Source organism: Pleurodeles waltl, chromosome 1_2 (assembly GCF_031143425.1).
Source record: "Pleurodeles waltl isolate 20211129_DDA chromosome 1_2, aPleWal1.hap1.20221129, whole genome shotgun sequence".
In the NCBI taxonomy this organism is placed as follows: Eukaryota; Metazoa; Chordata; class Amphibia; order Caudata; family Salamandridae; genus Pleurodeles; species Pleurodeles waltl.
The window spans coordinates 1271194841-1271222682 of NC_090437.1; the positions used below are offsets into that span (position 1 = coordinate 1271194841).

A 27842-nucleotide genomic window follows, 5' to 3' on the forward strand; every position below is an offset into this window, starting at 1 on the left:
CCCCAACATGCCCCCCATCCCCGCCAGGCCCCCCGCCAGGCCCAACATGCCCCCCATCCCCGCCAGGCCCCCCGCCATGCCCAACATGCCCCCCATCCCCGCCAGGCCCCCCGCCATGCCCAACATGCCCCCCATCCCCGCCAGGCCCCCCGCCAGGCCCCCCGCCAGCCCCAACATGCCCCCCATCCCCGCCAGGCCCCCCGCCAGGCCCAACATGCCCCCCATCCCCGCCAGGCCCCCCGCCATGCCCAACATGCCCCCCATCCCCGCCAGGCCCCCCGCCATGCCCAACATGCCCCCCATCCCCGCCAGGCCCCCCGCCAGGCCCCCCGCCAGCCCCAACATGCCCCCCATCCCCGCCAGGCCCCCCGCCAGGCCCAACATGCCCCCATCCCCGCCAGGCCCCCCGCCAGCCCCAACATGCCCCCCATCCCCGCCAGGCCCCCCGCCATGCCCAACATGCCCCCCATCCCCGCCAGGCCCCCCGCCAGGCCCCCCGCCAGCCCCAACATGCCCCCCATCCCCGCCAGGCCCCCCGCCAGGCCCAACATGCCCCCCATCCCCGCCAGGCCCCCCGCCAGGCCCCCCGCCAGGCCCCCCACCAGCCCCAACATGCCCCCCATCCCCGCCAGGCCCCCAAGCCAGCCAGTGGCCCCAAATCCAGATAGAATTAAACTCACTTGTTGGTCTGGAGGACCGTAGAGTAGCGCATACTGGGGGAGGACCCCATCCACAAGTTTCTCCAACTCCTCTCCAGTGAAGGCAGGGGCCCTTTCCCCAGTCGCAGCAGCCATTGTCCCTTCCAGACCGAGGTCACAGCAACACTTGCAGTATAGGTCCTCTCCTGTGAAAGTTCAAGTCGCAAGTGGATAAGTAGATAGAAAATGGCGGTCACGTCCGCGGCGGTGCGTACCGCGGCGGTGCGTCCCGCCACCGCCGGCGCCCTTCGCCATTGGCTCCTGAAACCCATAGGCTTCAATGTTAACCAATGCGGCTTCGCGCCGCGGTCTTCGCCCGCCGCCCGCCGCGGTGTGCCACGCCAGCGCATTGACCTCACATCCCATTGTCACACTTCACAGGTCAGGCAGCCGCCATTTCCAGGGCCCACATGGCTCAATTTCAACTGCGTCACACAGGCCTAGGCCTTGCATAGCCACTCAGACACGCCATTCACTGCATAGAGAATCGTATACTGTGCTAGCTGTGAGTACGTACCTGTGGGTTGCCTGACTGTGTGCTCCATGTTGTCCTTCCTAGGCACCGTCCGCTGGGTTGGGCGAGGAGACGGATGAATCCTCCCGTGTACCGACCGCTGGTGGACCTGTCGACAGTGGAAGAACGCCACATTATCCTGACCTACCGTCTTAACCGTGCCACTATCCATGAACTGTGTGCCCGGCTGGAGCCCGACCTGATGTCCCCCATCCGCCAACCCACAGGGATTCCCCCTCTGGTGCAGGTCATGTCAGTACTACATTTCTTGGCAAGTGGGTCATTACAGACAACCGTGGGAATTGCTTCCGGGATGTCTCAGCCCATGTTTTCAAAGGTGTTATCCAGAGTGTTGTCTGCCCTGATGAAATCCGTGAGGAACTACATCATTTTCCCTGAGGTGGGCGAATTGGCTACAGTGAAGGGTGATTTCTACGCCCTTGGACATATTCCCAACGTAATTGGTGCCATTGATGGGACCCATGTGGCTTTGGTTCCCCCAAGAGACAGGGAGCAGGTGTACAGGAACAGAAAAAGTTACCATTCAATGAACATCCAGGTGGTGTGTTTGGCTGACCAGTACATCTCGCATGTAAATGCCAAATTCCCAGGGTCAGTGCATGACGCCTACATCCTGAGGAATAGCAGCATCCCTTACGTGATGGAACAGCTACAGAGACACCGTGTATGGCTAGTGGGGGACTCTGGGTACCCCAACCTGTCGTGGCTACTGACCCCAGTAAGGAATCCCCGGACCAGGGCAGAGGAACGGTACAATGAGGCCCATGGGCGTACTAGGAGGGTGATCGAACGCACCTTTGGCCTCCTAAAGGCCAGGTTTCGCTGCCTGCATATGACCGGTGGATCCCTAATGTACTCACCTAAGAAGGTGTGTCACATCATCGTGGCCTGCTGCATGCTTCACAACCTGGCTTTGCGCCGCCAGGTGCCTTTCCTGCAGGAGGATGGTCGAGACGGTGGTGTTGTGGCAGCGGTGGAACCTGAGGAGAGTGACGAGGAGGAAGACGACGGGGCTGAAACAGACAACAGGGACAGAATCATTGAACAGTACTTCCAATAGGACACAGGTAACATTTCAAAGATAATTTAGTAAATGTTAACTACTCTGCAGCATCTCTGCTGCCTGTCTATTTGCCCCAGTGTATGATGACTGAGTTTTGGCTTTTCCCTCCCTATTTCAGATCTGGGGTCCCCACTACGAGTCCTGTGCTTCGTTTCCCCATGGACTACAGCTTTGTGGCAGCTGTTTGTTGACTTCACCATGTACAAGGACATATTTGCACTGTCATGTCAATTACAATCTATTGAAATCACAGCCAGACTCCTGATATTTTGGTGCAAAATAGGTGTTTATTGAAGTGCTCAAAATGGGATGGGGGGTTTCAAGTGGGTGGGGGCTATGGTGAAGGAATGTCCATGGCAGAGTCCAGAGTAACAGTCACACAGGTGCATTGTCCAGAGGCCTGTGGAGAGATGGAGCATGGGCAGTTCGAGGATGGACAGGGTGACAATGTGGGACAGTGGGATGACATCAGGTGGTATCCATTGCTGGCGGGGGTCTTGACATCCTACTCTGTCTTGCGAGATCTCAGGGCCCTCTTGCGGGGTGGTTCTTCTCCTGCAGGAGGTGGGGGTCTGGTGGGCTGCTGCTGTGCGGGGGCCTCCTGTCCACTAGCGGCGGCGGAGGTGGATGGCTGTTCTTGGTCCAGGCTAGTGGCAGGGGCCCTTGGGTGTTGTTCAGTGTCCGCCCTGCTGTTTACGAGGTCCTGCAGCAGCCCTACCATGGTAACCAGGGTGGTGTTGATGGCTCGGATGTCCTCCCTGTACCCCCAATAGTGTTCCTCCTGCAGCACCTGGATCTCCTGGAACCGGGCCAGTACCGTCGCCATCGTCTCCTGGGAGCGGTTGTATGCTCCCATGATGGTGGTGAGGACCTCGTGGAGAGTGGGTTCCCTGGGCCTCTCCTCCCCCCCCTGTCGCACAGCTGCCCGCCGAGTTGCCCTGTTTCCCTGGGCCTCTGCCCCCTGGCCGGTGTGCCCACTACCACTGCCCCCAGGTCCCTGTTGTTGGGGTGGTGGGTTATCCTGGGTGCCCTGTAGTGGTAGACACACCGCAGATTGACGCGCCCTGGAGACAGAGGCATGGGCCCGCTGGGTGGGAGCTGTGCTGGTGTTCCCAGGGGGGTTAGGGTCTATAGTGGCCTGTGCCTGTGTGAGGGGAACCGACTGTCCAGAGGTCCCCGATTGTCCGGGCTGGTCATCGGTGTCCAGATCGACAGAGCTGCTGTCATCGCTGACGGCCTCTTGGGTGGGGGGTGTGGATAATTCTGGCCCCTCCGCCGCGGTGTGTTGACGGTCGGGTCCTGCAGGGGTATAGAGGTATGGTTATAGTTTCAATGTGTGGCATATGGGTGTATCTGTGGGTTCCCGTGTCCCCAAGTGCTGGCATTCGTGTGTGGGGGCTTTGGTGAGGGTGGCTTGTGGGGGGGATGTGTATATGCATTGGGCATGCTTTGGTGATGGGTGTCCATGCTTAGTGGACGCATGCAGGCCTAGGTTTTGGGATGTGTGGGTTGTGATGGTGAGACATTGGCGGGGAATAGGTGTGCTGGGGGTGGGGGTGAGGATGGTGGTGGGGGTGAGGATGGTGGTGGGGGTGAGGGTGGGAGTGAGGGTGGGGGTGGGGGTGAGGGTGGGGTTCGAGGATGGGGGTGAGGGTTGGGGTCTGATTTGGCATGCAGGTGGGGGGGAAGCAGTATTGAAGCTTCAACTTACCAGTATCCATTCCTCCGCCGACTCCTGCGAGGCCGTCAGGATGCAGGATGTTCAAGACTTCCTCCTCCCATGATGTGAATTGTGGGGGTTGAGGTGGGGGTCCTCCGCCAGTCTTCTGCACGGCGATGTTGTGCCTGGATACCATGGAACGCACCTTCCCCCGTAGGTCGTTCCATCGCTTCCTGATGTCTTCCCGATTTCTGGGGTGCTGTCCCACTGCGTTCACCCTGTCGACAATCCTCTGCCATAGCTCCGTCCTCCGGGCAATGCTGGTGTATTGTATCTGTGTGCCGAACAGCTGGGGCTCTACACGAACGATTTCCTCCACCATAACCCTGAGTTCTTCGTCTGTGAAGCGGGGTTGTCTTTGGGGTGCCATGGGGTGGTGTGTATGATGTGTGGGGTGGAGTATGTGTATTTAAGTGAGTTGAGTGTGGTGGTGTGTGTTGTTTTGTGTGTGGATAGTGTGTGGGTGATGGTGTTGAGTGGCTGTGGCTGTTATGTTTTGGATGCTGGTGTCTCGCTCTTGCCTTCTTTACGAATTTTTAAGCGTAGGGGTTTGTGGGTGATGTGGGTGGGTGTTTTATATTGTATTGTGTGTGTGGGAGTGGTGTGTGTATGTGTATCAGGTGTGTGGGATTCAAATCGTCCAATGTGGGTGAGTTTTGTTCGTTTGTGTGTATTCTGACCGCGCCGGTGTGTCCCGCCAATGGAATACCGCGTTTGAATGACCGCCGCGTGGATTCGTGGGTCGTAATGGCATGGGCGTATTTCTGTTGGCGTGGCGGTGGAGGTTTGGTCACCTCCACCTTTCCGCCGACCGCTGGTCTGGCGGTCTGTTGTGGCGGTCGGATTTTCGGAGGTTTGCCTTCTGCGGGTCAGAATGACCGTGGCGGGTTTCCGCGACCGCGGCGGGATTATGGAGGATTTCTGACCGGCGGTAGGCGCCTTTTACCGCCGAGGTCAGAATGACCACCATAGAGTCAAAACAGAAAAGAGATGAGATAATAATTTTGTAAAGTGATACCATTGTGCCCTACATAAAGTGTAAATACAAAAATATTGTGTTAAGAGAAAGAAGAGTAAATAAAAGTTTGTTTCATCGGTGTGATCAAATGTAATCTTAGGAGTAGGCAATTGGAAAGAGTTGGCAGGTTGCCAGTCACTTTGTAAGTCCTAAATTATGATCATAAAAACAAAGAGGACAAAATAAAGGACCTGCAAGTCATGAGAGGCAGGAGTTTAGGGTGTATTAAAAGAGAAGACATATGTGATACTTCAAGAGAGCTTTCAAGGAGGTAAAAGAGGGGCCTGCCTCACAATCTCACATGTAAACCATTTGATTTACATTGTAATAAACATTTAGGCGCTGTGATGAAGTTGGGGTCTACTCAGGGCTTGTTTTAGGGCAGTTCGACCCAGTGCACCTGCTCTTGGCACTGAGCTGTGGGGGAGGGGGTTGGGGCGTTGCTATGTTTAGAAATAAGTTCTCGTTTTAAAATAACTTGCTTCAGAGTTCCTTGTCCGCCCAGCAGTTTTAAGGCAACAATAAATATGTCAAAATAACTCTGGTGGATAATGTTTCTTCTGGAGAGATTTTGGAGTTTTGTTTAGTGGCAGTTTTGACTCATCATAAAGTAGCAGAGAGGGTTGATGAAAACAATGTGTACTATTAAGACCACAGGACTGCATTTTAGGTGGATAGCTCAGTGGGTTACTGCTTTTGTCACAAAGTTGCTTTGGTTACATGCAGTTCAGGAATTGCAATCGTAATACAGCACAGTGACCTATGAACTTCCATCAAAGAGCTGCATGCAAAGTAAATGGTATAGGTTAGAACATAATTTATTCCCCAAGTCTTCACTATCCTAAGGTTGATAAAAATAAATAGTTTGAGTAGGAATACATTAGGGAAGCTAAACCTGACCACTGTGGAACATTTTAAATCCTCAGTGTGTGCATTTCCAGATCAAGCACTCAAAAAATACTGTCTACTAGCATGGATGACATGTGATTCCTACACCTTGTAATCCTCATTGCTTTATGTAACTTTTCCTATAGCTTGATTTACACATGTATGATTTGTTGTCTCTATATAATGTTGGTGTGTGATGTAGTGCTCTGACACACTACACTGGCATGAGGAACGCTATAAAACAAATCAAATCCATGATAGAAGGGCTATGTTGAGGTGAGAGGCACTGTTGGGGGGCCGTAATGGGGAAATCAGTGGGGAAGGAGGTCATTGGATGGGCGGCGCCAAAAAAGACTGACACACTGGGCTCCACCAGCGCTAAAGCCAGCCCTCGGTCTTCTGGTTGTTTGGCAGTAGTCGTCTCGTCAGTAACCATACCTTTATCATTGAAGGATGCTGCTTCTCTTCATCTCAGAGCTCTGCTCATCGAAATGACTCCACCTTGCCATCTTAGCTCTGCTTTCTTTTCATATGGTTTTAATATTTTTTTTAAAGGGTTTATGACTTCCTTCCTACTATTTGCAGCAGTGTATTTCCAATTAGGTTGTTGGAGGAAATGAGAAAAACCTGTAAATTGAATCAATGAATCTAGTTTACGAATGAGGAAAAGGATATACTGAGAAGCTACAAGCCACACGCAAATGTTAATCTTTATTTTATTATTAAACAATAAACTTTATTAGACATAGCCAGTTAAACTTTAAATGATGCAATTTATAAAATGTACACTATCAGTCTAGATTAAAACACCCAAGTACACCATAACATGTTTGTGTTAATATTTTTTAACAATTTACCAAGTAGTTGTAGCATAAGCACAATATTATCAATATCACTTTGTGTATTTAATTTAGACTTAAAAAAATAAACCATAACAATAAGTGGCAATGGATCCAAAAAATCAATACATTATTATGAACAAAATATTTGTTTTAACAATTTCATGGCAATAACATCTTCTATTCGACTTTCAATAAGGATATTAGAGTTTGCACATCCACCAAACTGGATCACCCTCGATCTACCCGCTCAGCGCATAACCCTCCACTTGGGAGATACATTACAAATGAGAATACTGTGTGATTGCCCCAGTGTTCTTCATTCCAGCAGTATAGCATATTATAGCATTGTGTACATCCAATGACCTACTCTGCTGATAAGCTGTTTCCATTGTTTGCCAAAGGACTTGTTGTTCCTAGGAAATGAGTGCTGACTTGCAGCATGTGGCCCTCCATTCCTTCAAATTTACTTGCACTAGTTGTCCTTATGGCCTAGGTTATGGAAACCTACATCACCAAGAACACAAAGATTTTAACTAGTGCTCAAGAAACATGTTCATTTCATATTGTTTTTATGTACCACAGGGTCAGTAAGTACTTGGTATGCATGCATCCATCCATTCCAGGACCGGAAACAGTTTTCGTAATGATCTGCAGGGAGGAGGGCACCCTACAGCCCTGGTGCTCTTTCTGTTGCATAACACCTGACAAAAAGATGCATTGCTGGAGATAAATAAGCAACTGTCAGGTTTCATCATCAGCGACACTCTTGTCGCCAGTGATGAACCATCAAATTGGCACGTTTAAAATGTGGTTGTGAAAAGGAAGCACATCAACCTCTAGTCGGGATTTGTTTGTGTCAGACCCTCACCAGGTCTAGTCCAGACCTAATGTAGGGTGACTAGTACTTATCCTTAAGATTGTTCTTTGATTTTATACCCATGACTTTTCTTTGCCAACGTAACCATCTTCCCTGCATAGAATCAGAGATTGGGCTAATTAAAATTCAGATCACTTTTAATATAAAGTGCAGATGCTAGGTGCAGCTGCATCAATAACAAGAATTTGCTATGAGTGGGAATGCCTCCTATTCCCAAGTATATTTTGCATTTTTAGCCCTGAAAAGAAGCTTGAATGGTTGAATTATTCACTCACGATAAACTACATACCTGAATACCTGTGAGTACCACAGAGGGCACATTTGCGAAATGTTAGTATAATTAAACAAATATATGAGAAATACCCCTACAGTGACATTGTGCACAGACTTTTGACATCCGGAGATTTTGAACATAGAAATTAATGCAAATTATATAGTTCTATACGTGCTGTGGGCAACCCACATGACTAGCTTCATATGTGGCGGTACATGACCATTTATGCGGAAACATGGGTATCTGAAGCTGTACCTGGTTAGAGAAAGCTGTTCTTAACATGTGCCGGAAGTAGATGGGCACATTGGTCAGTAAATGGTTGGCGGGGCAGGAGGCATCAGTTACACGTGGATCTGACAAATAAAACGTAATCTGAGCATATAAATCTATTCCTGGCATATGATATGGATTTATTGGTATGCAAGGCTGTACATGGGCGCGCAAAGGAATATGTTAACAATGTGAAAAGGTTAATATGGGTATTTGATGAAATCCTCTTGAGGGAGTTCAAGAGATGTATGAATTTGCATAGCAACCTGTTTCTTCTCTTTTTTTATTCCCACAGGCTGTAATACGCTAGTTGAGAACCTTCATGCAAGCTATTGGTGATGCCTTATGCATTTTGCATGACCAGTGCCTGCTGGACCTCAGTTCCCACATCTTACCTTAACTAAACTCATGCTTGCTTCCAATCCATTTGTTGTTTCATCTGGTTGGTTCCTGTGTCCAGCGGGATTGCCACAGGCAGCAATGATGTTATGCCATTGCATCCAATGATATAGACTTCAGCCTTAAGCACAAGTAATTGTTCTTTATTTAACCATCTTGTGGCACATAACGAGGCAGGAATATAGGTTTCTATAGTACTTTCTATGTGTGTTTTAGGGCACCAGCAGCTACTTTAGAAGCTTAAGTGTCACTATTGATAAATGTAAAAACCTTAATAAAAGAAATGGCAGATTATGCCAGAAGATTGTGGGAGAAAAATAAACTGGGGGAGAATTAAATGAAAGTCAGAAAGGTTTTCAGATCTCTTTACTTTTTTATATCGGCACAAGTAAAAATGACATTCGCTTCCCATTGCTGACCTGCAGCCCTACTGATATTGATTAGTATGTCTTCTGCTGATTTGCGATTTTTTCGTCCAAATTTATTTTTTAACCCACATTGTCCAATCATGGCTGCTAAACTAATTTTTATAACTGTGCTTGTTTAATTTGGCTGGCATCAATCCCTACTAGAGATCTAGGGCCATATGTACGAAAGCTTTTTCCCATAGACACAGAATGGGTAAAATCCTTTGGTACATCTGGCCCCTAGCCACCAGGAACTGAGTTGACATGAATTGGTCTCCTTGTCATCGCAAGGAGCCATTTCAACATGATCCAAAGGTGAACCAACCACTTTCTACCAATGTCTTCCACAGCAATGCCCCAAACATCTGGAACTCTCTCTCAACCAAGCTGCACTTAGTACTTTGAATTTTCAATGCTAGCATTAACAACGTCTTAATGGAATCCTGTTAAACAACCCATTGTGATAATTTTTGTCAGTAAACTTCTGGATTATTGGTCTCACTGTATAGCTGACTTTAGTTATATATGCAACGTGTGCTCCTTTTGCCATATACAATTGTATTTATCAACACTTCATGTGAAGCACACTGACCCCAATGTATAAGTTCATGTCAGAAATATTAAATACACAAATTGCATAAAATGCAAATAGCATTGTAATGTAAATGACATGTACTAAAGTTGCACCATGCAGCCCTCAAGTTGCTTGAAAGATTTCAATGTAAGTGGTTTCAGCACTCTCCTATTTTTATATCTGAAAACAGACATTCACACCGTTTTGTCAATCTTTTTAGCTCGGTATGGAGAAGGTATGCACCTGGATGGGTGACAACTTCATCAATCTAATCTAAGACAAAACAAGGTGCCCAAGAAAGTATATGGAACATACCTTCTGGTTTCCAGTTTTGGGACATCCACCCCTGAAAGTGGCAATAACCTTGAGGGCAAGCTAGATTCTGACCTATCTATGGGCTCACAGATTTCAGCAGGATCAGAAGGCTGCCTTTTCTATATCTCTTTGGTTGGATCCTTCCCCACCTTACAGATTCAGGCAACTCTTTACTATGATGTAGCGTTGCATGAGTTATGAATGAGAGAACCCTTTTGACTCCTGAAGTACTCCGTAGAACTGTGATGTAAGTGTTAGAATGTAGTGAAATAAATGCAGGTTTAAAATGTTGAACTCACAGTTACACACAGACCAATAAAGATGTGCAATACTGAAATGATGTAGGGAGGCGATGAAGAGTAGAAACAGCTTACAATTTATTTAAGTCAGAAGTAGTACAACCCAGCATTTACATCTGCTTCTTCTTCCCAGCAATCTCTCTCTTCAACTGCCCTTAGTCCTCATGGAAACCAAGTGCTACATCATCAACATTGTGATGCTATGCATTCTATGCTCAGAATACATACACCTCCCTCCTGTCATTATATAACAACAATATTAAAGATATTATTGAAAGAATGTACATAACCAAAATAAAAGACTTTAGATAACATCAAAATCATTTTTCATACAGATCTGTCTAGAAATTTTAGCATGACAAGAAACATGTTTCAAACAAATCCTTCATGATGTTTAGGTCTCTTAATTACTCTTCAACTCCTCCTTAATTCTGGATGATTTCCATCAACCTTCCCTTCTTTCCCTTCATATCTGACTGAATAGTCTTTCTTAACAATGTCCAACCCAGTCTTGAGTTTTACTACCCTCCTATATTCCACATCTTATGATCTTCAGTCCTTATACCATTCCCAAACACTTTGATACCTCTGGGGGGAGCAGAATACTCTTGATAGACCCAAATAGGGATTTTTCACTTTGACAGCATCACCAACTTGTACCACAACTTGTTTTTACAGCTTTCCGACTATCAAACCTGATTTTCCTTTCATCATTACGAACAATTTTCAATTCTTGTCCCACCTAGTCATTTACCCATGCAGGACAAACTAATGTGTTAGGTTTTCTCAAAAGGTAAAATACATGTGGATGTATGAGGAGTTAATCTAAAATTGTATATCTTACAAAATATTTCCTTCTTCCAACCCTTGTCATTTGATAAAACCATCTATATCTTTTCCTTCAAAGCCCTGTTCAGTCTCTTTACCATACCATTCGTTTCTGTATGATATAGTGAAGCCTTTTTGTGATAAATGTGCATTTAGATACATTTCAATATAGTGAGAGACAAGTTGTACACCATTATCTGTCAGGATGGAAGAGGGAAATCCTTCTCTTTTAAAAATGTGTTCAAGAAAATGTATAATGTCTTGTGTTTCTACAGAGGTAGTAATTCTTTCTTCAGGCTGCCTTGTGTACATATCAATTAACGCTATGATGTATTTGTCTGATTTAGAGTGTCTTACAGGACCTAAAATATCCATAGCAATTTCTTGCCGAGGTTCCTTTGGTATTCTGTCACTTTAATAGGTTGAGTTCTACATGTACACATTTTATCAGCATTAGAACACTCTACACATTCCCTTACACTTCGCTCAACTTGAACATCTGTTCCTGGCCACCGATACATTAGTCTCAACCTCTCTTTTTGTTTTGGAAATTCCTGGATGACTCTCATGAGCTAAAGATACCAACTCTTCTCTTAATTTCATTGGGGGCACTAATCTTGTACCTCTCAGTATTAATATTCCTTGTTAGGATAACTTATCTTCATCTCTCCAAAATCCACACAATAATTGATCATTTTTCTCTCGCCCACTCCAACCATTACTTATCTTACATATCACCTGTTGCATCACCTCATCCCTTCCTAGTTCTGCCACCCATTCTTCTTCTTTAATTATTCCTTCTCTTACCACACATCCTTCAAAATCATCTTCTTCATATTGAGTATCTCCTTCAACATCAGTGATATTATTCACCCAAGTTGAACAACAATCAGCAATACTACTTTTCACTCCAGCTACATACTGTACCTCAAAACGAAATTCTTATAAGGCTACCACCCACTTTCTGATCCTTCCAGACAACATCCAGTCCTTTCCTTTCAAAAATCTCTTTTAGAGGTTTGTGATCAGTCCTTATCACAAAAACACTGCCCCAGACAAACCTCCTTAACTTTTGTACTGCCCAAAACACTGCCAACGCTTCTTTCTCTATGACAGAGTAGTTTAACTCTGCTCCTTTCAAACATCTAGAAATAAAAAGAATCGTTCTCTCCACACCACTGTGTTTCTGTAATAAAACAGCTCCAAGTCTTTGGCACTGGCATCTGCCATTATCACAGTTTACTGACAAAGTTCAAAGCTCTGCAAAATTGAGGCTTTCCTTAGATTTAGTTTCATTTTCTTGAATTCTTCTTCACATTGTTCATTCCACTTAAATACAGTACCCTTTTTTACCAGCTCTCTCATGAGCTTTGTCATTTCCGCAAAATTGCTTACAAATTTACTGTTATATTCCATCATACCAAGAAACTTGATCACCTCATCCTTGGAAGATAGACTCACTAGATTGTCAATAGTGTCTACCAACTTCTTTTTAGGTTCAATGCCTTTTGAAAAAATTCTGTGACCTCAATAGTTGATTTCATCTACATTGAACCAACAATTTTCAGCTTTCAAAGTCAGGCAACTCTTTTTAAGTCTTCGGAGAACCTCACATACCTCGTTCATTATGTTCACTATCATTTACTCCATAAACCAAAATGTCATCTTGATACACTTTCAGTCCTTATACTCCTTCTAGTACTCTTTCCATTGCATGTTGGACTACTGCTGTTGCCAAAATCAGTCCAAACAGCATGCAAATAAACTTATGAGTACCAAAAGGGGTTAAAATGATGTTAAGTCTTGCAAATCCTTGTGTAATCTTATTTGATGGTACGCAGATGTGAAGTCAATGGATGAAAAACATTTTGCTCCATTTAACATGGACAACATCTCATTAATATTTGGTAGAGGACATTGATCAATTACCACACACTTGTTTAACTCTCTCAAATCAACACATAGGCCGTCATTATGAACACGGCGGTCATGCTGGCGGTCTTTCTATAGCCGGCACAGCAGAATGCCTGGCCGGTACATTGCTGGCGGCTCCACATGGAGCCGTGGTCAATGCCTCTGTGAGGCGGGTGCAGCTGCACCTGACGCGCAGATCACTGCCCATAAATCAGGCAGTGACCTACGCGATGGGGCACTGCACAGGGGCCCCTGCACTGCCCATGCCAAGTGCATGGGCAGTGCAGGGACCCCCAGAGGGGCCCCGGAGCATCCCTTCTGCCAGCCTTTCCCTGGCGGGTTTGGCTGGGGGAAATGGAATCATTATCCGAGGGGCAGCAGTGCTGCCCTGTTGGATAATGATACCATCCACCGTCAGGCTGCATGTCGGAGGCAACCTGGCGGCAGAGCCCTGTCTTCATTATGTGGCGGTCTGGGCCGCCAAGCCGGATAGCGGGATTTCCTGCCACCGCCGGCATGGCGGCCCGGACCGCCAAGATCATAATGAGGCCTTAGTCTTGCTTCGCCATTAGCCTTCATTGTCACGACCACGGGAGCCAACCACTCAGTGGCTTTTTCCTCCTCAATAATACCATTCTACTGGACCATTATTACCATCTTTCACTTGTAAAATGATTTCCTCAGATGAAGAATCATCTTTAGCAAATGTGACTTCCTGGACTTTCTATTTTTTTTAAATTAGAGTGTCTACAACACGTGGTAACATGTCCTTTCTTACCACAATTTTTACAAGTGACTTTTCACCCCGCACAATCTTTGTAATTTGCGTAATGACCAAACTCACCACACCTAAAACACCTTCCTTGCCCTTTTTAGGTCAAGCGTAAGCATTCAACATGTTGTGTACTTTTAAGTATACTTATACTGTGGGTTCCAGTGATTTCATTTGTTGGTTCCAGTGTCCTTTAAAAATCCTTGCTTGCTAGTGGTCAGTTCTGCCTCTTTGTTCTGCCCTTTTCACTTTGGGAGCAGCACCAACTACTGTTCAGCTATGCTATGTCCTGTTTATGTTATTTTAGTATTTGCCTGTTGGCCTTACAATCTGGGTGTGTGTTCAGTCCCTGTTCCCCACCAGCTCCCTCTGCAAACATAAAACCAAGAGCAGAGGGAGGCTGTTCAAATAGAAGTGGATTATGGTCACTTTCTATCTTGTCCAAGACTTCCATGTCTATAATATGATGCCATACTTCAATGTTTACCCCATTGTAATCTGTTACACTTTGCCTACTGTAGACTCAAAATGCTGATTTTAAAGATTTGTCTGATTTAGTTCTTCCATTTATCGTGTGCATTCTGCCTTCTATTAGGACTTCAAATACCAGTTCACCTTTCTTTGTGTGTGGCAGGATTCAATAGTGGGGGGGGTGAAATATTCCAGACACTGGGGGTCATTCTGAGTCTGGCGGGCGGCGGAGGCCGCCCGCCAGACTTCCCCCCTCCAAAATACCGCTCCGCGGTCGCAAGACCGCTGAGGGTATTTTGGCTTTTGCACTGGGCTGGCGGGCGACCGCCAAAAGGCCGCCCGCCAGCCCAGTGCAAAAACCCTTCCCACGAGGACGCCGGCTCAGAATTGAGCCGGCGGAGTGGGAAGGTGCGACGGGTGCAGTTGCACCCGTCGCGAATTTCACTGTCTGCAAAGCAGACAGTTAAATTCCTTTTGGGGCCCTCTTACGGGAGCCCCTGCAGTGCCCATGCCATTGGCATGGGCACTGCAGGGGCCCCCAGGGGCCCCACGACAACCCATACCGCCATCCTGTTCCTGGCGGGAGAACCGCCAGGAACAGGATGGCGGTATGGGCTGTCAGAATCCCCATGGCGGCGCAGCGAGCTGCGCCGCCATGGAGGATTCCAATGGGCAGCGGAAAACCGGCGGGAGACCGCCGGTTTTCCACATCTGACCGCGGCCAAACCGCCGCGGTCAGAATGCCCTGCGGGGCACCGCCAGCCTGTTGGCGGTGCTCCCGCCAACCCTGGCCCCGGCGGTTCCTTACCGCCGGGGTCAGAATCAGGCCCACTGTCTTCTTCAGCTAATTTCAGCTGCTGTTTGGATCTTTTCCTTCAGGAGATGCTCTTTAAACAAAAGGACGTCGTTGTTTGACTTGGGCCCTATTGCCAGGTGGAAAATATACATTCATAATTTCTAACACCCATGCCTTATTTATGAATGTGATAGTTTGGATATTATTATTTAATGGTGTAGGTTGTTTCAGAATTTTCAAGTAACGATGTACTGATCCAAGTGGTCAGTCCCCCCATTGATCTTCCCTTTTGCGTTTGATTGCTGGCATATAAAATGTGTAATAGCCATCTAGGCCTATTGCATTAACAGACCAGGTTTATTGAAAACAACAGATATCTTGCTGCTTTAAGAAATCTAACCAGTCCTTATCCTCCATTTTGGAGTTTAAACGTGCCATGTTCCAGTTTAGGATTTTTAAAAGCAATCTTGATTTAGTTTAAGGGAGGATGCATTTCAGTATAATCTACAGGTTTCTCAGTTCTTGATCTACCAGTGATGGTCACAATTGTGGGTTGAAAACTAAGCGGGATTCCTTCTGTGGTATGTTACTAGATATTCAGAACCTTATATTTACCAGGTTAGACCGTTAAGGGAGCTATTGAGTAGGGGTGGGTGAAGAATTCTGCTCCACAAGCGGAGTTCGCAGAGTTTTCTCCACTCCGCACTCAAAAAACGCAGAAAAGACGCAGAGCTGAGTTTTCTCTCTCGCTCACACTCGGCAATGTTAAGTTGGTGAGCATGAGCAAGAGAAATTGCTAAGTTGCCGAGCACGAGCGAGATTTCTGAGTGCAAGCGGTCGCTATATGCCGTGACCGCTTGTGATGAGAAAACTGCCACACACGTTGAGGAAGTTGCCGTTCAAGTGGAAAATCTACTTGAGTGGCAAAATGAAGATAGCACCCTCTGACACTCCGCGTGATGCCATGCACGCTAATTTTACAGTGCAGGAGAAATTCTTGTGCAGAAAATCAGTGCGAACAGCTGACCTTACCTAAACTTTGCCGCTCGCAGAACTCCGCATAACATGGCTGAGTTTTTTCAGCACTTCAAAGAGTTCCACATAGCAGGACTCCACGAACTTCGCCCACGCCTACTGCTGATGGGAGCTTATTGCATCTTGTAATACAGAGCCAGAGTTGTAATTGGACTCGTACTTACTTTTTGAACGCTGTATGCATGCATATTTTAGAAATATAGTGGAATATAGCACCTTTACAGGGAGTCTATGCTGATACTCCAAGACTTCATTAGGCTTGACTGGTTTTGGATCTCATTGGCTGTTCTTGTGGAGGCTCAGACTGTTTCTGTGGATTCTCTGTTGCTTGATCCTTTCATTTGTATGAATCTAACTGACAACAAATCGTTAGTTTTTACATGCTGCAGACTCGTCAGGGAGCTAATAAGATGTAGGATATTGCTCCTGTTGAGGATGTCTTGACTACCTTTTGAAGTAAACTCTGGACGTAATATGATTGAGACCAACTGCTCTTTGTTTTTACTTTGTTTCTACTTCGAAAATCCTCAATTACCTCAAATTGGTTATTTTCTCGCCTACTTTGTCTCCTGGGCTCCTCTGGGGATTTACTTCTTGTATCTAATGTGCATGGTTGTAATGATAAGTGAGCACCTTCATACGTTTGTTGGGGAGGACCCTTCAGTGGACACAAATCATCTGGCCATACCGGTTCATGATGAAATATTGAGGAGGAAGAAGAAGAGGAAGACAGGTGCACAGGACCTTCGTCAGGGGGCCCATGAATGGCCTTTGTTATGATTTGCTCTATGTCTTCTAGTGCAGGACAGATGGTCAATGCTGGAAATAAAATTCTGGTTTCCGGGCATCATTGCTAGTTACAGTGGCACAAACATTATGTGCAAAGTGTTCTACCTTAGTAGTGCTTTCATCTTCCATGTGAATGTCTCTACTTTGAGGTTGCATTATTTTTCATGTCTGTGGAAGCAATTTATCCTTGCTGTGTGGTAGATCTTCTCTTGCACAGATGTTGGCTGATTCATTGTTGCCTTGCCCCCATTCATAGTGGCTGATTTTAATATTAAACCTGACCTATATCCTATTGGTACTCGCCTTATGTGGGGGTGGATTTTGATTTAGAAAATAAACATTTGGTTTAATGATTTTTCCTAGGATACTATCTGAGGTACTTTGACGTGCATTCTGCTGTTGGACCTCCAGATTGTAACCTATTTTGGTATTGCCCTGCTGACTGTGGCTGTAATGACAGATATTTTAATTTTTTTAACAGCACTTCTTTTGCTTCCTTTGACTCTTTTCCCAGTAATTTTAACTTTTCCTTTGAAATTGTTTTTTTTTTCCTCTGAGACTTCCTTCCAATGATTAACAATGCCTCTAATGTGGGTGTGCAGGGCACGCTTAGCTCCTCTGTTGTGTCACCAGTACATCTACCAGTACAACCATGAGCTTCTGTATGCTCCACAGAGCCCAAGGGTGGTGGCCCAGGATTGGGCAGTAAATTTCTAGGGGCATTGTCTTTTGCCACAGAACCAACTTTCGGCAGATTTTTAAGGTTAGATCTGCAATCCTCTATGATATTAATAGCCTTCGGAACTTCTAACAGTTTCACCAACAAGTGAGCTCACTTTTGGCTATCTTTGAGTTCTGAAGTGGATTTACAATCTTAGATTTTCCTTTGCAGCACCCTCCACTAGGGCCATTCTATGATCTATTCTCACTATTGAGGCTGTAAGTTGCCTAATGAGTTCTAATTGACTGTCAAGTTTAGCGATTGCATCATGAATGCATTTGGATTTGAATCAAGTGTTATGCACATTATCTTCGTGATACTAAGTATAGGTTGATCTAGGGGGAAATCGTTCTCCAACTTCACTTGGCCTTGTCCATTTGTATGGGTGCCTGTTTGATCCCCCTCTTCATCCCTAACATTATTTAGGAGATTGCCATCCAAACAGTTTAGGTCATCTAATGTTATGCTATCCATATAAAGATCTGTCCTACTGATGTTAAGATTGTCTAATGAATAAAATTGCAGGCGGAGTGATCCCAGGCCCTGTCTGGCTGATGAAAAGCAATCCTTTCCAACTGAGAGGATAGGTGAGGACTGTGACTGTAAAAACTGCATGCTTGATGACTGGCTTGATTTGTTTCCCATTATATTTTGGGCGACAACTGGGTCGACAGCTGCACCTGCTGTTAACATGGTGTGAATACTATTTTCAATAACAGCAGATGTAGTTACAGTTTTCGTGGACAGCCTGTTAGGGACTTGAAGGTCAGGCTTACCCTGTTCCAAACTCTTTGTACAAATGCAATTTTCTTCAAATAAAAACTGTAATTATGTATGAGTACTGTGGTAGGCTGGTTTAGGGTTACCGCGTCAAAAATTAAGTCCTCTGATACTTTTAATTCACTTGCTTTTGAAGTGCAGCCCTTGTTATTGATATTTAGGTTCAATTGCAGTGTTGACGATGGAGATGCTATAGAAGGGATTGTAGTAGTTGGTTATAGTGGGATTGTAGTGGTTGGTTATAGTGTTCAATAGGCCGGTGTGTTTGGGGGTTGAGGGTGCTTGGGCCTTTAATCGTAATTTGGGCAATGATCGATGTTGGCTTTTTATCTCTTCTTTTTTATGAGGAACTTAGTTTGCCGATTCCGAGGGGAACCTCTGCTGCCTGTTGGTCACAATTTTGTGCTTTCTCAAACTGTCCTCAATATTTCCGGACCTTGTACTGCACCAGGTCTGTTTGTTTTCATCCTGGTTTGCAATGCCAGTGGCAGTAGGAGAGGATAGGATGGAAATGGAACCAGCATCATAGTTTCTAGTCATTTAGAAGTTGAGCCCTTCGAAATAACATCTAGGTCTTTCGCAAAATTTAAAGACAATGCTGATTCCAGCATAGTGTGAGAGCAGTTACTTTTGCACATTTGGGCTTCCTTATCTCTCTTTGATTTTCCCCTTGTTCCACACATTTTGGGAAATTAATTTGCATTGATTTGAGGTTTTCTTTCTTTGAAATTTCCTCTCCTTTCCTTTATTGTTGATTTATTATTACTTGCTCTTCCGTTTTTTCCTAATAACCATTCGATAATCTTCATCTGCAGCGTTTCACCACGCCCTTTTGCTGCTCTTTCTTGCCCTTTCTGGTCTGGAGGATACAGACACACTCTATTGATGGGACTTGATCCTAGCCCTTGATTCTTAGTCCCTTGGAGTGCACACTGCAGCTCTGTTTGGAGCCTGGGAGATCTCTTAGGAGTCCTGAGGAAACAAGGAGGAGGGGGATAGAGTGGGCGGGACTGACAGGTAAGACAAACCATATCAACCTAACGTTGCCTGCTTCCGCCACACCCTGCAAGACCCACAGCTCTGAGCCTGCCTTGCCCTGCCCCCAACCCCAGATGACTGGTCTTGAAACTGCTGCTACTGTAATGGTTTAAACAACCATGTGAGCTCCTTAGTCTCAAACTTGGCCAGCATGGTATTTGTAGAGGGTTTTGCACCTGCTTTGCCTATCTGCCTCTTTGCTTATCTGCGTGTTTGCCTACCTATCTCCCTACTCTTGGATGGCAGTACAGCAGTCCAGCAGGACAGAAGAGGGAGAGATAAGTAAACAATGGAGTCCAAGGCAGACACAGGTGAATGCACGCGAATGGCGAATGAGGCGGGTGCAAGCCAGGTTAGGGTGAGCGGACACTCATCAAATGCAAGGCGAGGTGATTTGAAGGGAGTGTGGGAGAGAGCGGTTCGCTCAGGAGCTCTCATCCAGTAAGTAGCACTCCGCCTCCGAGAGCCCCTCCGCCCTCCACCTCCTCACCTCGGCTCCTTTGCTTTAGCCCACTCTAGCTCACTGATTCCAATGCAAGCTCCATTCCTGATGTGCTGCAGTGCCACAGGAAAGTACTTCAGCACCGGAGCAAGTCAGTGCAGTGATTGTGTCTCCTGCTCATGTCCTGTCTGCGTCTCACAACTCCCAAGCCTGTCTGTGTGACGTGCCTCCCAGGACTCCTCCGACTTCCACTTCCGAATTCTCTTCTTATTTGGAAATTACACTTGTAAAGTGTAATAAGCTATTGCCAATGTTATCCAAAGGGAGAGATAGGCCTTGCAGTAGTGAAAAATTAATTTAAGAGGTATGCACTACCAGGACATGTAAAACTAAAAAGTACATCCTATGTTTTAAATATGTTGTCCCCTGCCATATAGACTGCCGGGCCTACCTTAGGGGTGTCTTATATGTATTAATAAGGAAGGTTTGGGCCGGGGAAAAGGTTTATTTTGCCAGATTGAAATGACAGTTCAAGACCGCACACACAGGCTCTTCAGTTGCAGGCCTGAGCCATGTTCAAAGGGATACTTAAATGGGTGGCACAATCAGTGCTTCAGGTGCACTAGTAGCATTTAATTTACAGGACCTGGACACAAGTAGTGTGCCCCACTAAGGACCTATAGGTTAACTAATTATGCCAATTGGGTAAAGCCAATGTTACCAAGCTTTGGGGCAAGAGCACAGGCACTTTAGCACTAGTTAGCAGGGGTAAAGTGTGCAGAATCCTAAGGCCAGAAAAAATGAAGTCAGCAAAAACAGGCAGTCTGAAGGCAACAAGTAGGGTGGAAACCATGACAAGAATGCCAGGTCTAACCAAAAACAATCTTCATAAATTATCATTTGAAAGTTGTTGGACCTGTCAGCCTTAGGATGGACTTTCCCCAAACGTTTTGACTTCCTCCTCCATTTTTGCTGATCATGTTTTTGTTGGCCTTAGGTCTCTGTGCACTTTTCCACTGCGGACCAGTGCTACTGCTCTTGTGCTGCCTCCTTTAAAATTGTAAAATTGGCTTACAACCATTTGGTACATATAATTTACTTGTAAGCCCATACTAAAATGGAACTACTTATACCCAGGACCTGTAAATGTAATGTTACTGGTGGGCCTGTAATACCTATTGTGCCACCCACTTAAGTAGCCTTCTTAACCATGTCTCAGGCCTGCCATGACAGCCTGCATGTGCAGTTTTAAACTGCCATTTCAACCTGGAAAAATGCCCTACCTAAACCTTCCTATTTCATGCATATAAGTCACCCATAGGGACGTACCTACACAGCCCACAGGACAAGGTGCAATGTTCGTAAAAAGCTGGGTATGTACTTTTACGTTTTACATGTCCTGGTAGTGAAATACATTGTTTTTCACTACTGTTAAGCCTACCTCTCCCATAGGATAACATTGGCTTGCTTTACTACGTTTAATAAGTGCTAACATTTGATTAGGAACAGGCAAACCTTTCATGTTTGGTGTCTGAGAAATTGTAATTTAAAACCGTATTTTATTGTAAAGTTAGATTTTTTAATCACAATTTTGATAATACTCCTTTTAGCAAGTTGACATTTTGCTGCCTTATTTGGTCCCAGCAGCCTGTTCCAGGGTCACATGACAGAGTGTAGCTGGGATTCGGATATTGTTTATCCCTCCCAGACTGCCACAGAAAAGAGGGTTTAGTTGCCTGGATGTGCCAGCAACTGGCAGGGTGAAGTTCAGAACTGTTCAAAGTCCCACTTACAACTGAATATGCTTTTCCCTGCCTTCACACAAAGAACTTGTCACCACTGCATTTGGCATGTAGCCAGCTTGGTGCTCTGGAAGTGGAGGCAGGTAATTTCAAAGATTTCAAAAGAAATTCTCTGGAAACTTCTCCTGTTTCACAGCTGGCATCAAAGATAAGCATTGGACCCTCAAATTCAACTCTTCAGTACACCCATGGAACTGTGGATACTACAGACAAAGGACTGCTGTGCTGCTTTGCTGGCAGAAGAACCGCTACTCTGTTGCCATGCTGCTCTGCTGCTTTGTTGCCTGCTGTGCTGATTTCTGAGAAGGAAGACTGGACCTGCGTCGTTCACCCCAGGCTGAAATGACACCAAGGATCAGCAAACTGACCTCTTAGATTGAGGTACAGAGACATAGCAAGCTCCATTGGCTCCATGCATCTTCCTATCTGACCAGCTTCCTGGACCTGCAACTAGACATACCTGAACTCTGCTGGCTTCTGGTGGAGTGAGTTCAAGGTAATACTTTCAGCTGAACTAACCTGGTCTTTGAATCCAGCCATTGTTCCATCGCAGATGGCTTGAGCTTGTGACTTTCATTCAGTCTCTCACAATCAAATAACTGCGAGTGCCACTTTGTCATTTTAGGTGCTTTACTTTCTTAAGATCTTTGAAATTGCACATCTCCTTTTCTACTGATTGGATTTTTGTCATTTTTGTGCCAAATAATTTATTAAACTTCACATTATTTTGTAAATTGATGTGAGTTTTTTTGTGTTGTGTTTTCATTTTATTACCATTTGAAATGCAGCATAAATACTTTACACACTGTTTTTGTTTTTATGTCAAGCTAACAGAAGGTTAAGCACAGGTTAATTTGGAGTTTGCTTGTGGTTCACCCTGACAGAGATTGTGGTTGCTGCTTTAGTAGGTTTTCACTCCAAGAAGCTGAAACTCAGTTTCTAATGTAGGTGTTGTGACACGTTTAATATATCAGAATGTTGCATTTCAAAGGGTTGCATGGGACGATGTTAGTCAATTTTGGGTGTAAATTAGAATTTCTTTCAATCCCCAAGTTTACTTGACTTTCCATTGCTTATTAGCAAGCAAGACAAGCATATAAGCAAGATAAACATACAGATATGCAAAACTAATCCCAACAAAATTTGATCAATACTTATGTGCACTTTGACAGTTCATATAATTTATATTTCTTCTATACTTTTAGAATTATTATGTATAGTAATATTCTTCACAGTATAGATTGTAGAATCATTAGCTTGGTATGTAATGTATTTTAATAAATCATTGGAATCAATATCCTTTGGTGGTACTTCACACTAACTTACTGAAACATTGTATTTTGAGCACAATAGGAATTGTATTGCCTAAACATGCACCCTGGGCGTGAAATTACTGTTTTGTGATGTGCCTGAAGAACAATGTAAATGTGCTTTTGAAGAAAGTTACAGTTAAACAAATAGTCAATAATGATTTAGCATGACCACAATATTTTTGTTACAGGGCTGTCCAAATGTGTTCTTTGTGGGACAAATTTATTCCACTATTATAGGATATCAATACAAGATAAATTCACCAAAGTAAGTAATGTAACTGGCAATCATGTACATCGTTAGTGACTATCTTGAAAACTCTGTGGGATAGCAGCCCTTGAATTGGAGCACCCTAATTCTAGTACAGTTCAAAATTGTGTGTTAATAGAATGGAATATGTAGCAAATATAATGATAGATGCTTACCCGCTGTGATGTTCCAAATCTCTACATTTTTTTCTTTGGGCACAATGAAATCTTGCTGCTAAATTAAATGTTTTCTTTTCTTCCAGGCTCATTCTTTCCATCTTTGAAGCCTTCTGATATGGTTTTCAAGGTGATCTTCTGGCTGGGATACTTCAACAGCTGCTTCAACCCAATAATTTACCCCTGTTCTAGCAAGGAGTTTAAGCGAGCTTTTATAAGACTGCTCAAGTGCCAGTGCCATAGACGACGTAGGCCTTTATGGAGGGTCTACGACCATCAGTGGAGAACTTCTATGACCAGCTCAGGAAGGGACTCCGATGGGGAGCTTAGGCCCAGACTCACTTCGAGCAACAACTCGTTCATATTTAACCCTAGTCTTCATGACAGGATGTCAAAGAGACAAACACTTAGTTTCAAGCGGTGGAAAATGTTCTCATCATTCCATAGACCCTCCTCCCAGCTCAAGGAGACAATGAACAACATTTCAAACAAAATCAGGAGCGGCTCAAGCAAGGGCTGTGCGTGCGCGGCTCATAAGACTGAGGTGGAGTCGGTTTCAATGGGCATACCCAATGACTTTACAGAACATATGGATTACCAAATGTACGAATTAACAGAGCATTGTGGACTTCGAGAAACAGACATCTAGGTACAGGAACAAGGATATTTCTATTTTCATGTGTGGAAAGTGAACTTAAGATCAGTTCATCTTTGATTCTCAGTCTAGTGGCCTGGCAAAGTTATTCATTCCACCAAACATTCAGTTTGTGGGATTAATATCTCAGTCAATTGGTACATTATATGGTACACGTAAAAAGCATATGCTTTTTGAACAAACATTTTTCCTGAGAACCCTCATCTTTATCATTTGCATTATGTCTGGTGCTGTGATCCTTTATATGAGCTTGTCCATTTGCTGGAGATGTTGGTATGTCTAATCACACCTGGGAACAACTGAAACACCCACTGATGATATACTGTTTTGAACTGATAAATCATTGATCTGCCAACCCAGACCACCTGTGGATAGCCACCTTGCTAGACCATGGTACTATCAGTGATAGTCCATATGTGTTTGTTAACCACCAAGCCAGCTGTAATATAGGAGAGGTTGCAGGAAATATGACTGATACATTCACTGTTTTTTGTAAAAAAAAAGCCAGGTAAATGCGGAATGTATTTTTCTCTATCTTGTGAAACGTAGCTTTTTTGAGTGCCCATTGTATTTAAATGTGTAGATGTTAAGTCATTGGTACAAACACCATTAAAAGGCAGATTCTCACTGAGTCTTCAGAAATAATTTCTATTATAGTCCTGATCTTGTACTTGTCATATGCAGAGCTTAGGGCTAAAAGGCAGGGGAGATATAGAAGTAAAACACAAAGAGGAATGGCGACAGAGCGACTCCATGCCAGAGAGACACAGAATTCATTATGCTAAAGCATTATGGGTGTTCACTGAATTTAATTTAAATGCAGATAAACTAAAGTACAAGGCCTGCAAATGATATGTTCTTTATGGGATAGAGTCATCTGTTCAGCATAAGAGTAATATTTTGTTATCCTTGTTACCAGAGATGCCAGTTTAGGGATTTCCCCTAAAAATACAGATAGTGCCACAGGCAGAGAAAGCATTTGCATGAAGTTAATGGCTCAAAACATAGATACATTTTATCACTTACGGGCATTAAACAGTGTGTTGCATTCTGTTTTAATTATAATGTGTACGTAATAGTGCTCTTCTCTACACATTCCCCTAGAAATCACACATTAGCATAGATTGGAAGATAGAGCATTCATCCACAGATAGAAAAAGATAAAAAACGTATGTTTTATGTGTCCACACTTTGACAAAACCTCTACACCTGCAACATTATGAATACATGTGAGATCTCAACAGCACACACTCCATTCAGAAAAGTATGTAAATTATAACATGCATAAATTATACCTACACATAGCATTATTTGCACCTGCTTAGTAAGTTCGAGAAACATACTGACTCATACATGCAGAACATAAGCATGTCATACCACCTCCATGTGAGAACATGGAATTCACCAACAAGATTGAAAAACACTTGTTTTAGTTTTTTAACTCTACTATTGCATAATCAATATAATGCATTAAAGTCTAATAAGCAAGGTCGGGATATTTAATCAATTACATATTAACTCCATTGGCTTTCAATGAAACAAGAAGCCCAATTTAAGACACTTTCACTAACAATTAAAACCATTGTTAGAAAGAGCCCAACATACATGAGCTCAAAGGACTAGATGAGACAAAGTAAGGCACTGACCGACCTACCTACCGCTCAATGATTCAGTGAATTACATGATGATGAGGCAGTGCTTAATTTGTGCTTGTTGTTTGCGGTGCTGAGCACTGGCACTTATTTTTGAGGGCCGGGACTTATTCTTCTGCCTCAAGCATTTGCTGCAAGCAAAAGACACATATGGGAAAGACGGAGGAAGGGAAAAATGAAACAGCGTCCTAAAGGGAGAAAGTAGAAAGCTGCAAGAGTGAGCTGAAGGGGCAGGGAGTGGCTTTATATGGATTGAAAAGGCCCGAGATGGCTTCAGTATTACGCCCCCTCAGTATTCCGTGTTCACACATTTAATTGCAGCAGCCGCATGTTTAAGAGGAGGGCTTTGGACACTGGCACCTTTTTATTTACAAATGAAGCACTGTGATGAGGAGATGATAAGTTGTGTTAAAAAGCTTTCTAACTGAGCCAGGGCAACTCTCACCTGACTGAGGAAGAAACAGGACGAAGAAGTCGGGAAACCCCTATTGACAGGGGCACGGCTATCAATAGTGCAGCAGGTGCACTGATACCAGGGCTTTGTGGTTCAATCTCAAACATCTGAAATGGGTATGTTCAGGGTATATTCATATACAATTAGTTCAAAGAGAAAAGACTCTGTTCTGTTTGTACTTTACTATTAGGGAGTTGGACATTTCTTTTCCAATTCACCAACCCATGTATGAGTACATAAAGTAGTGCCATAGGAATATTGCTTCATCTACCCAAAAATTACTTTTTCAATTTACCCCATGGTTCTCATGAGAAGACACTGGTTTCCGTACCAAAAATATAAACTGAACTTATTAAAAATATATTTTATGTAGTGCTTCATAGTGCTTGTCCAACATCTGTAAAATATGATGTTAAGTTCGGAAATGAATGCCACTTTATTAAATTCAGGGCACACCAGACATTCCATTGAGACTTTAACATTCTAATTTCATAATAAAAGCTTTAATTTGACATGAAGTCTAGGAATAAAGCAATAAATTAAGGTCTTATTTAAATATGCTTCTTAATGTGGTATGCTGATATTGATCTCAAAATATTACAGACCTCTGCCATTCCCCAAGATATCTTTGAAACAGAGGCCAACAGTATCATACAGTGCTAGCCAATATCAGAAGTACTTTGAACTTTGTCTGCTTAAATCCACATACACAGACAGGGTGCGCTTGCCAACAGCACTCACACATACCAGAAGAGGGACATTATGTGTGGGAATGGGGACTGGATTTTAATGCAACAATTCCATGTTGATGTGCCTTTTTCAGCAGTGTATAAAATGGGTTGTTTCAAGTGGGAATATCGAACTTCGAGACAAAACCCTGGGGAAGGAAAAAAGGGAAACTGACAGTGATAGAGAACAGAGAGAGACACTCTAGCTTAAGTAAATTAAACTAAAATTAATTTATGGTTCCTAATTCTGTTAGATTTTTGCTGGAGGGTTTACTATCAATATATGTTTAGACTAAGGAATGGAAGAGGGTCATTACAGGGAGGCAGCCTTTAAATATCCACAAACTTATAAAAAAAATTGTATTCTCATCCTATTTTGTGGGTGGTTTTTCGATGCTCGAAATTTGTGCAACTTTACTTCAATGAAAGGAAGTGCCTAGTCAGTTAGACTCATGCTGTGTTAAAAGGTGTGACATCTCCCTGGTACAAATAAGGTATGCACTAGAACTCTTGTGTTTTTGCATCCGATTATAACCCACGCACAATTAAGTGAGTAATGTAGATTTTCCTAGTATGTTATGACGGAAAGTCTTAATTTTATTAAAGTCACGGAGGCAAGTATTATGCTTCTCTAACTTGCTTTAATTTAAATAGCAGCAGTCAAGAACTACAACTCCCAGCAGGCTTGGAACAGAAAAAGCCAATGGGAGAAAAAAACGTAATCAAATACCACACCAATCACAATAGCCGGAGACATGTAATCACTAAGCTTGACTGCGACCAGCCCTCTTTCTTGATGAGAGAAGGCTAGTGAGTACGAGAAAATAACGGAAGAATAGTTAAAATTATTGCAACTGCTAAAGTCAATGAACAAAAATCGTGAATCAGGTCCAAGCAGAGACGTAGTGAAGGAGTCATCTGGCCGGAAGTAGAAAAACTGCTGCGGGAAGAATCCGGTATTCCAGCGGAGAGATCTGTATCCGACAGAACCATCCTCTGATTAGGTGGAAGATTGAGCTGGAGTGGAGGTTGCTAGAAGGGAGGGGAAAA

At 44.2% G+C, this 27842-nt stretch overlaps 1 protein-coding gene across 1 annotated transcript in view; it reads left to right on the forward strand.

Moving 5' to 3' along the window:
* The window catches only part of ADRA1D (adrenoceptor alpha 1D), a 259225-nt gene extending 232083 nt beyond the window's left edge, over window positions 1-27142 (forward strand). Inside the window, exon 2 of the mRNA XM_069204697.1 lies at window positions 23390-27142. Coding sequence (XP_069060798.1) covers window positions 23390-23952 — 563 coding nt within the window. The 3' untranslated portion in view covers window positions 23953-27142. The remainder of the gene's footprint in view (window positions 1-23389) is intronic.
* Window positions 27143-27842: the final 700 nt, after the last annotated feature.